The 11,424-nt window shown below is 34.5% G+C and overlaps 3 protein-coding genes across 4 annotated transcripts; 1 reads left to right on the forward strand and 2 right to left on the reverse strand.

Annotated features, from left to right (window-relative positions):
• The first annotated feature begins 252 nt into the window (after positions 1 to 252).
• LOC110865102 lies at positions 253 to 3,465 on the forward strand. 2 transcript variants are annotated; one of them, XM_022114312.2, is made up of 8 exons: positions 253 to 419; positions 1,200 to 1,468; positions 1,634 to 1,742; positions 1,815 to 1,860; positions 1,959 to 2,044; positions 2,715 to 2,773; positions 2,865 to 2,984; positions 3,286 to 3,465. In XM_022114312.2, the coding sequence occupies exons 1-7, from the start codon at positions 297 to 299 to the stop codon at positions 2,974 to 2,976; spliced, it is 804 nt and encodes a 267-aa protein (XP_021970004.1). In that variant the 5' UTR covers positions 253 to 296; the 3' UTR covers positions 2,977 to 2,984; positions 3,286 to 3,465. The 2 variants fall into 2 exon arrangements, with proteins under 2 accessions (XP_021970004.1, XP_021970003.1); XM_022114311.2 differs by having other exon boundaries at positions 2,865 to 3,465.
• Positions 3,466 to 5,072: 1,607 nt separating this feature from the next.
• LOC110865103 (AP-1 complex subunit sigma-1) lies at positions 5,073 to 9,244 on the reverse strand. The gene is made up of 8 exons (XM_022114313.2): positions 9,147 to 9,244; positions 8,923 to 8,975; positions 7,257 to 7,343; positions 6,969 to 7,060; positions 6,732 to 6,840; positions 6,611 to 6,646; positions 5,699 to 5,785; positions 5,073 to 5,435 (listed from the first exon to the last, which is right to left on the reverse strand). Exons 1-8 carry the CDS (start codon positions 9,217 to 9,219, stop codon positions 5,364 to 5,366), a joined length of 609 nt encoding a protein of 202 aa, XP_021970005.1. The 5' UTR covers positions 9,220 to 9,244; the 3' UTR covers positions 5,073 to 5,363.
• A 616-nt stretch (positions 9,245 to 9,860) lies between these two features.
• Positions 9,861 to 10,262, reverse strand: LOC110944579 (putative B3 domain-containing protein At2g27410). The gene has a single exon (XM_022186237.2). The coding sequence runs from the start codon at positions 10,260 to 10,262 to the stop codon at positions 9,861 to 9,863; it is 402 nt and encodes a 133-aa protein (XP_022041929.1).
• Positions 10,263 to 11,424: the final 1,162 nt, after the last annotated feature.

Genomic DNA, 11,424 nt, shown 5'->3' on the forward strand with positions numbered 1-11,424 from the left:
AGTATTCATTTTTATAAACCATAATGAACCAAACCGATACCAAGTAAAACGCATTTCGATAGCGATACCGAGTGCCAGTATCGTAATGTTCCCGCAATAAACCAAACCGATACCGCGGCAAACCATGTGTAAATCCCACTGTTTTGCTGGACGAAAGCTCATTTACCCAAAAAAAAATCCCACTATTTTATATTTTAAAAAATCATTGTTTGGCTATCTGAACGAGTTGCTACAATGCAAGCCACGTATGGTGATTTGATTGTTCCCTTTATCTCATCTCTCTCTCACACACACATATGCCCATTGGCAGGAGCTTCTGTGTGTGTAGACATAATATTCTTACAGTGGTGATGATCGTTTTCAAATTTGAAGCTTCCTTACCTTCTTCCATTGTTTTCCCAGAAACTTATCCTCACCAGGTACTTCTATATTCTACTGTAATTTATTTATCGCGTAACAGGTCTTGCATAGTAATGTTATGACCACGCAGGTTAGAAGGGGCCGGGGCGCCGACCCCGAACTTTTCGCTAAGTAGTTTTATATATGTAGCTTTCGTATAGAAATTTTTGGTATATACGTTTTCGAACCCTGTTTCTACAGAAATTTTTTGGTATAAACGTTTTCGATCCCGTCGGAAATCTCAAGCTTCGCGGCTGGTTATGCCCCTAAGATCTATGAATGTAGTTTTGTGGAAGGTAAGCGGATTGGAATTGGAATTTGCGCACGAATTGAAATTTGATTTGTAAGTTAGGTGTGTTTGTTTCGCATAATAGAATGGAATCGGGATGAAATTGGGAATTTAGGTGTGTTAGTTTTGCAATCCAAAAAGGGTTAGCGGCACAACTTGTTGCCGTTTGCCTTCTGTCTCGATGTAATTTCCCTTTGGGAAGGTTTAGCATAAAAACATTTTTCAAAAAATAATAATTCAATATCTCACCATCACAGAAGACTGAAATTGTGTTATTAGAATTATACTGAATGCATACATTTGATCAAAGCTTAATATTCTGCATTTAGGAACACCAATTAGCACGAAATGAGCTTAGAATTTAACTACTTAAAACTTCAAATCCGATTCAATGCCTGTTAGTCATATATACGACCCGCTTAGTCAGATCATGTTAGCATGTTATTTTATATCAATCTGTATGATTGTAAGCCAGATGTCAGTGTTTAATATTCTTTTCTTGTGGCACTAGGCATCTTCTTGTAACCGATTTCGTTCCAGGAGGAGATTAAGAGTTTTTAGTTGCAGTAATGACAATTTTACAGAGTCGAAAGTCAAAAAAGCTAAATTATCTGCTCGGAAGCAAGAACGAGTCAAGATTCCAAGCTACACGATCACAGATGGAGAAGGGGGGAAACTATATCCTATTCAGGAATTTCTAAGCCACCCGTCTGGTATCGAAGCTCTCTTGAATAAACATGCCTTACAAAGCGTTGAACAACTCGACGCTACCACTTACAGGTTTAGTTCAAATGTGCTATTATTGCCTTATGCTTTCATTACAATACTTTTGTGTTACCAAAATATATTTGTTACCATACTTTTTTCATGTTTGGCTACCACATTATATATGAGATGCGTTTGAAATACGTATATCAATTTATTTTTAATTTAAATTTCTTGCAGGTGTACTCTACCACCATTGAATCTGCTAAACTTTGAAGTCTCCCCGGTGATCGACTTACGAGTGACCCCAACAGATAAAGATTGCAGGGTAGAGATGCTATCTTGCAAGGTGAAACATTGCTAATAATTATACTTGATTTTGTTTTAAATTAATGTATAAACTGATCGTTTTTGCTTGCAGTTTGAGGGTTCTGAGATCATGGAACGACAGAATGAACATTTTTCAGGTATTTGTTGGGTCCTGATACATTCCGAAGTCTGTGGAAAACATTTGAGTTAAAAGGTCATGCCTTGTGCAGTGATGGATTAATTCTGCCTATTACAGCGGAAATGTCGAATTACATAACTTGGTGCACAAAGACTTCTGAACCGTACCTGGATGTTGATGTGAACCTGGATCTCACTCTTGAGGTAGTTTCTTAATCATTGTCTGCACTATTCTATCTATGTTAATTTAGTAGTTAAGACACACAGGACATTAGTATGTATTATGTAAGCTTAACATTTATGTATTAGACTACTAAGTTAAAACATCTAATGATTTTTTATTCTAAAAACCTTGCATAGTGACCTCTTCTAACGTGATATGGTTGAAACGGGAACGCATAGTTCTTGTCCTTCAGTTTATCGGATAGTTAAGCTAGCTTTGCTTTTACCAGTTGCAACCGCAACCGTTGAAAGATGTTTTTCGAAATTGATGCTTGTCAAAACGGATTTACGCAATCGAATCGGCCCGGAATTTTTGAACAACACTATGATTTGTGCGGTAGGAAAAGATTTTTTTATGTAAAGTAAAAGACGACGATGTGATGGAATGATTTCAAGTTATGAAAAAAAGAAAAGGACAAATTTATTAGGTATTTGTTTTACTTTATTTATTTATTGTTGTTTTTTTTAATATTGTATGATTGCACGGTAAAAAAAAAAAAATTGGGATACTCCTGAGTTAATGTTCTAGTTACGCTGTGTAACATTGTTCCTTGTTCACGACAGTCAAATACATCAACATGGTTCAAAATTATTTCATTTCATTTAGATTTAGACTAATCTATATTTATGAACAAGTTTTTGGTATATGCAGATATACACTAGACCATTTAATATGCTGCCAACATCTGCAGTGGAAGCTCCAGGCAATTTGTAAGTAGATTGTTTGAACTGAACAAGAATACTTGTTTGAATTTTCACTTTTGACTCTTTAACATTGAAGTTTTAATGGAATGGAATGCAGAATGATGCAAGCTTTAGTTGACAGACTTGTACCATTGCTACTACAACAATTGATACAAGATTATACAAAATGGGTCACACAGAATCCTCCCATCATCCCACAAAACTCTTGATACTGCTTGTAAGCTACACCTCAACAAAGATATGCTAAATTGTAATAAGATGTGCTTGTGTGTGTAGTAAAAAAAGTATTTCAGAGGCTTGAAATTAGCCAAGAAATGTAGTTAACAGGCTTGTTGATGTGACACTAATTTTGTAAGTGCCACAAACAAGAGAGTTAACAGAATAATGTTGGTGAGCTTACTGACCATTCACATACAGGCATTATGTGAAAGGCTAATTAGCCACCATAATAATAATACTAATAATTATAGAACAAACAAACAATCAAGTTATAGGGTTTTTTGGTATGAGTAAACCAGGTGACAAGCATATGGATAAACAGACCAACGGCTGCTAGGGTTTTGGTATGAGGAAGAGGAAACCTGGTGGCTAGGGTTTTGGAGTTGTGAGACAAATGGAGGATCACCCGTTGCTTTATAGGCCCAGCTTCATATGGGATATCTATAGTATTTATTAAAAAATGAATTTAAAATTTACTTCTACTTTTTTATTTTAAAGTACCATTTTTATTAATCTTTGTCCATCTTTTCTTTCTCAAAACATATGTAAATTAATAAAATTACTGAAATATATCATACTAGTTGACTTAAAATAGGCAGGTATGATTCTCTTGAGTTGCTCATGCCAAGTTATAATTTTTTACGATATGATGAGTGAACACTAGCGATTTTAATAAGCGAAAACAATCATTTGATGTTTATGACACAGCATGTTGTTTTAACTGTTTGACATTATGATTATAAGGTTAATGAAAAATCAAACCCTGTAAGAATACATTTTGCAAGGATTAGAGTTCTTGGCATCTGGTGAGTGCACAAAGCTTTTATACAAGGCATTAGGCCTTTCGGTATGGGGCACGTGAAAGGCCCGTCTCCCCCCCTTAGGCCAGTCCCACACCGCCCCCTTGGGGCCGTCCTCGGCACTTCCGTCGGATAAGTGACGCCGGAGACGGGGCAGCTGGTGGGTCCCCCATCTTTGTTCTCTCTCATCCTTTATATATATATATATATATATATATATATATATATATATATATATATATATATATATATATATATATTAATATATTATTAATGGTGGGGTAGTCTTGGCTAGTCCCCACACCCTTGGGTAGTCCCCAAAGAGACTATCCTCCTCCCGTGATTACGTGGCGCCTACGTGGCGGGTAGTCCTTTGGAGACTATCCTCCCCATACCCAATGGTCTTAGACATCTATACAATAGTATTCTATAGATTTTTGCTGCCTGTCATATATGTATTAAGTAAATGGTATAAAATTATTCTGTCTCAACAAGCACTTTTTCACAATGTTACAAATCGTGTCAGGTTAGCAAGTTAATAGATAAGCCCAAACACCGTGCGGAAACAACTCGAGATCTAAAGGGTTATGGGGTTATAGGTTTTAATCAAGTTGTAATAAAGTTATTTATGGGTCATATACTAAGATGGTGGATCAAACTAACTTTTTGAGATTTGTATCCTAATTTTAAAACGGACCGAGTATATCTCAAAGTCAAACTAACCACAATGTGATTTTTTGACAAATTAATTTAGTATGCACAGTGTCTCGGAGGTAAATAGTGAAATTATTGACTATTGAGATTGGATACATGAGATACCCTAGGTAGCCAAAGAACTCGAAACCTGAACTAATACAACTAGTTCTAAAATAACTTGTAAATAACTAAATGACTTGTGCATTTGCGATACGTAATGAAATAGATAAGCTGGTATGCCTGTTACGTCACTTCTGATTATGAACTGCTTCAAGCTATCACCAATGGCCCGCTGTTCTTCCATTCACCGTTTCTATGGAAACTTGGCTCAGTTTCATAGAAACTTTTGCCAAATCAAGTGCAGTTAGATGGTAAGCGTGCATGTAAAATGTACAGGTCAAGTCCGGTAATAGGCTAAAGTGATGGATCTTTTAGACTGGTTGAATTGTTGAACAGGTTTCACACTCAGGTTTTGACAGGCAATGCTCGACCCATTAACTTCTAATAGATTTGTGTATTTGTACAACTTCAAAATACACCAGTTGTTGAACATAAATAAAAATAACTTACAATATAGTTTTTGGAAGAAGTTAACCAGTGAACGCCATGTTATGGACTCTATTAAATAACTTTAGTTTCTGGAAGAAAATAATACCGATGTACACATAAGATACGGTCGTTAAACAGATAGATCTCTCTTTAGTTCTAACACAGGTAGTCATGTAACTGGACAGAATCACAAGTGCAATATCAGAAATAAAAACCCAAGATTTCCACACTAAAAAGGAGAAGGAAAAAAACAACACACAATACATACACATACAGCAACTCAAAAGATCAGAGAGATGGGCATCCGAATAAGGGTAGGAGTAAGCACAACCTTACTTGGTTGCCTGTGCAATGATATTGCTTATAGAAGCTGCTTCTTCTTTGGCTGCCTCCACCAAAGAATCCTGCAAAACCAACAATACAGGTAACTACGCGTAGAGAGGCGATAGGTTCGGTTGACCCACCAACATTTAGTTGTTCCTTTATCTTTTAAGTTAAATATAAACTAATGTACAGTACTACTGTAGTACAAAGATATTGATCTAATTTTTTGTAAAGTGATCTTTAGATGTTGCAAGTATTTATAATTTTTAAGTTTACTTGGCATGTTAGATATGATATACAACCAAAATCAACCCATTGTTAATCATAGTTATGGGATTCATACCTGAGCAGCTACTAGACGGGCCACTGTCTTTTTGCTTGATTCTTGAAGTTCCCCAGCTATTAATACCTCATCCAATATATAATAAGCCTGCAAGGAGCATTGAAAAAAATTCAACACATGAACCATACTACAGGCCTATAAAAATACCAACACTTGACCGCTGTAAGAAATGTCTATAATATCCTACAACAATAATAAAAACAGTACAATTGTGTTGACTCTAAGAGACAGGAAAATACTTTTTCCCCAAATTTTATTATTTTTTTTTATAAATAACTGTTGTGTTAATTATGATTACAGAAACAACATTATAACATCAATATCCTTGAAAAAACAATTGGATTAAAGACTTTGGGTGATTTTCATCCAATTTACCTGCTTGGCCATTTCAGACGTTCCCCTTTTAGCTAATATTTTTTTATTTGACCCTTTTGACCAGTGAGAGATAGAACACAAACCAAATCGACCCATTCATAAGTAAATGGGTCGAAATCGTCACCTCTGACGGAAACTATAACAGAAGACGAAATGATTGATCTTTCAAAAGGTGTAAACAAATGAAAGAGATTCCTAAAAATGTCCATACGCAACATTGAGGTCTCTAGAATCTAGATCTTGACTGGTTACCACAACATGGCAAATTGGAGCTAGTTTGGTCAGCTTATGAATGTATTGGGGGTTGGGGAACGAGGGAATAGGAATCATAGAGGGTATTTGGTTTGAAGATATTGGTTTTTCAACTAGACATGAAACCCTTAAAATTGCATTTCCACCAAACCTGCCAAGTGGGTTTGAGCGTGAAAATCCCATACCCGTTATCACTCCACTATACCATCAAACCCATACCCATAATGATTCGTATCTACCAATCAAACATCAGTAAGTCAAGCTGAGAGAAGACAAGTAACATACCTTGTGAAAGTTGAATATCAAGTCCAGCTCACAAACCTAGCATATACAAGTTCCAAATTAGAGTCAACTTCTAGATATAAATGAGGTAATACTCAAACTTTTGAAGATTTAGATGGCTCACGCTTCCAAAGTAACGATCTAGAATCTCAACATAGTGATGGATAATTTCAAGGACTTCCAATTCATTGTCATCCTGGTTAATGCACATACAGAAGTACAGGCTGGCATATCTGATAAGTGAAACAATAAAAAGTAAAAAAAGGAGAGCTAGAGAAATAACAAGTTACAAAAGACGATTAACATAAAAATGTTTAGTAAAATGAAAACATGGTAACACCGTAACACTTGTAAGAAATACCTTTTATAAACAACTTTAAATCCTCTCCACTCAACAAAATTGCAGAGCTTAGGGCCGCGTGTTAGAATCATCCCACTGAGTTCGCGTATCACCTACACAAAAGTTGCCAGTGTATCTATGAATGTTTAACTAAAAAAGGTATATTTTTTGTCAAAAGAAAATCCAAGAACCATATACAGAAATGGTAAATAACAAAGGTAAAATCCATTGATCAAAGAGATAAAAAAAAAATTATTAATTAACTATTGCAATGCAAGAAGCAAGTGGACTATAGTTAATTTTGCATACCTTACTTCTCTCTTTCTGAGAATAAGGTGAATACCACTTTGTCAATCTAACTTTTCCTTGCCGGCTTATTAATAGCACAAAATGAATCTGCAACAACAAATTTAACCTTATACACATGGTAATTAAAGAAAGGTATGTATATTAAAAAAGAATAGTTTTCTTCTAAGAGGAAGATAACCACAAATCGTAAATCCATGCAGCATGTATAACACTAAACTTGCTTCATGAGAAGTGTAACATCTTCTTCCAGCTTGTTAAAGATAAGATTAACATGATCTATGATATTTGAGTCAACAATTAAACATGTACCCCTAGTGATTAATTCCTAAACACAACTATAGACCTGTGAATCTTCTGAACAAGCCCCTCTGAATATCTTTCCCCAGTCCGACTGAACAGAGCTAGAGCACTAGTTGAAGCATCAAATAGGTCATATAATTACACAAAACCATGTTCAGGTGAACCCCTTGCTCTATAGTATATTAACATACATCAAAATTGTATATGTATAATAAGATGAAGAGGGCCAATAACTAGTTAACCACATATAAATACTCAGGATCTGTGCCTAACAAACTAGGATCACTTTTTAAAACCTTTACTTTATCTAAGTCCTTTTCTTCCCATTTTTTAGACTGAAGAGTTACGTAGCGGTAATACCCTATGAGTTATCTCTGGAAATAACTATGCCATTAAATGGGAAAAATAACAGAATCATCCTCCCTTTGTTCTTTTTAACATTACCAAATGATCAAGCTTTGTGTCATCCTAAATTTCTCTAAAGCTTCGGGAAACAAAATTGGTGAGCCTGTTGTAGACCATATAATGTCTTTGCAACAGGAAAACCGGAAACATGATCCTTGAATAAAAAAAACCCACTAGTGAACTACACAATGTTATGAACTCTACATGAAAAAAGAAAATGGAAGATTGTGCTCCTTTAAACTTTATAGTGAACTGTAATTCTCAAACAATGACTCCGTAAACTCCAAGAACCAATGCCATCTAACATAACTGTAGCGTAGAAGTACAAGCCTTTGTGTCCCTAAACGACCCATTCTACATGTCTACCCATGTCATATGAGACGCAATGCAAAAGCACATTCCATTCATGTCATCATGAACATCTTCAACTTATCCTAAAAAACTATAAAATATGTTGCAAAGAACAATAAAGGACCGTAATATTTTGTGCGAGATGTACCTACATAACCAAGTAACAATCATAAATCCAAACTCCTGAATTCCTAAATTCACAAACTTCTTAATCAATAATACTCTAAATACATTCTACATTTCCCTACAATTACAAATCAGGTGACCTAGAGCAAAGAAAAAACTAAATTTCAACATGCAACCTTCAAATACCACTCAATTAATGTCCACAGATGTCTCTCCCCATTATAAAAAACCTAAAAACCCTAATTTAACCATTAAAAACCCTTATTTCAAACTACAAGCTCACTTAGCATACACTATCCTCAAAAACAACCACACATCACTGATCTATGCACACATCTGGAAGTAAATTGTAAAACTAACATCAGATAACCATTCATATTCACACACATTAATAAACACAAACACCTAATAACAGAAAAACCCTAACTCCACATATACAAATACCTAACATAATTAGCAAAAAAATGGATTTCGAATCACTCACCATGGCTTCAGAGACAAAAACTTCACGTTCGCCTTCCGATCTGATCGAAATCTCTATCGAACAACACGAAACAGTTACACGTAAATTAGGGTTAATAATTCAGAATAAAGTAATGGAATGTAGGGGATTATGTAAATTGAAATGAAATGAAATCAGAATTTAGTAGACGATCTGAATGATCAAATGATAATATTGAAATTCAGGTCAGATCAGGAGATGTAAACCTTGTAGTAGAGCGAATTCGATTTGCTTTGATCTTCGAACGAGTAGAAATCTTGTTTGAATATAAGCTGTCATGTACTTTGATAAGTTGTCATAACAGGTCCCTAAGTTTTAAGTTTTATGAGGAAATATGTAATTGATTTTTTAAGTTGAGAAAATACATATGGATTAATTTCATATATATCCTCACAAACTTGAAAAACTTCATATAACAAAAACTAAAAATTATCATATATACTCTTACAAAATATTTGAAATATCAAATATACCCGTTGGTGAAATTTGTAATTTATAAACTATTAAAAACAACGAATCAATATTCATCTATTCATTCATAGGTTCGTAACAGATTTGAGAAAACATATAAAAAAACGAATCAAAATTCATCTATTCATTCAAAGATTCATACCAGATTAGAGAAAACATATAAAAGAACTATATTGAATGTCTAAAGCTTCAAATAAAATAAACGAATGTAAAAAACTAATAATCTTCAACGAATTAATCATTTTTTTGAGTTTCAATTGTTTTCTGGCTACTATCTTGCTAGTCGCGGTTTGCTTTAGTAAAAGTTTGACCGTTAAAAAAAATTAAACCACGTTGCCTATGCCACCTGGTTTCTCGACACACACGATCGCAAAGCACAACCATTGATCTCTGCAAAACGACCAGACTTGAATCTTTGAACCCTCCTTCAAATGTTGTTTATTATCAAATCAAAATTGGTACCAGTTTGTCTTCAACACGTAGTTGTAGGTACTAATCATAGGCCACATTGTTAGTTCCATCTTCAACTTGTACATCTCCAACGTTGGCCCCAACAATGAAACCTCAATGTTGTTCTCTTTGGGAACATCCGACACAACGATCTGTCTTTCATCCTCCGTCAAGAACTTATTCTTCTCCAGTTGGTTAAACGGCATGTTTAACCTGTTTTGAGTTTTGAGTGTATCTGATTTGTACAACTTCTTCTGAATCACGAGTTTCACGTCCGTCCCCTTCATCTCGTTCACGATAAACTCGTTTAACCGTTGGGTTATCTCGTTGGTCACCACGGGCGGACGCTCTCCCTTTTTTGGTACCTTTCTTTTTTTACTCACGTTCTTCACAACGGACATTGTTGACTGCGGACGCTTCCCCTTTGACTTTCTTAACCGCTCAGCACTTACCTCCTTCACAAAATTAATAAAAAATAATTAGTGTAAAGTAAAGTAGAGTAAAAATAATATTTGCGGTTTGGAAAGTACAAAGAAAAAAAACTTACTTCCTTCACAATGGACTTGTTTTTTTCTCTTCTTGCAACTCCTCATCGTGAAAGAATCTTAACCATTCATTCGCTAGTTCTTCGATCTTTCGCAGGTATTTATTGTTTTCTGTCGTTAATATTCTTTGATTACGTCTTCTTGTCGATGAATCTTCTGGTGTGAAGTTAGCATGCTTGATGAGAACAAGTGTATCCTCCATGAATGTTTCTTGAGTTTATTGATTATCAAGAATGTATGCAGGAGATCGTATAGAAAGAAAGAGGGTTTATGGATTTTGAAGAACGCAGGAGATGGTAGAGAAAGAAAGAGGGTTTGGAATTAATATAGTTATAATATATGGTGGGTTTAGATGCGTGAATAGATACAGGATGCGGGATTATAGAGTACAATTAATGAGATCAATATCTCTTATTTTGATCATAGATTTGAAATAATATAAACCAATGTTTTCATAACCGGGCCGGACATTGAACCGAATGTCTTACTGGTTCACTGGTAGGACCGGTTGAACCGGTCGAACCGGATGACATTATAAATATTTATAAAAGTATATATTGAATTTATAACAATAATTTTAAAAATTATATAACTTGAAACATGGTTTAATAGTTTTGTCATATAATTTTAGTAATGTAGCAATTCTACTAATTATTACGTAAATTCTAATAACTAAAACATGTATAAACTATATAAAATTAAAAATTGAAATTGTAATGAATTTAATAAGTTAATAATTTAAATCAAATTTAAACAAAATGTATCAACTCACCTTTGGAAACATAAACCTACTGCTAGTATTATTACTCTCATTTAAAAGTTATAAAAATCACTTTTCATGCTTTCTCTTTCTTGAACCAACTTCATCTTCATCGCAATTCTCTTTTTCACTTTTCAAATTCTTGTATAACCTTCCATTCTTCTCTATCTTACATATAATCTCGATTGTATTGCTGAATTGAAGGGTCTATTCATAGAAATGTGGTTTATAGTTCAAGATATATGATGACAGATTGAG

This window comes from Helianthus annuus, chromosome 6 (genome assembly GCF_002127325.2).
Source record: "Helianthus annuus cultivar XRQ/B chromosome 6, HanXRQr2.0-SUNRISE, whole genome shotgun sequence".
NCBI classification, from domain to species: Eukaryota; Viridiplantae; Streptophyta; class Magnoliopsida; order Asterales; family Asteraceae; genus Helianthus; species Helianthus annuus.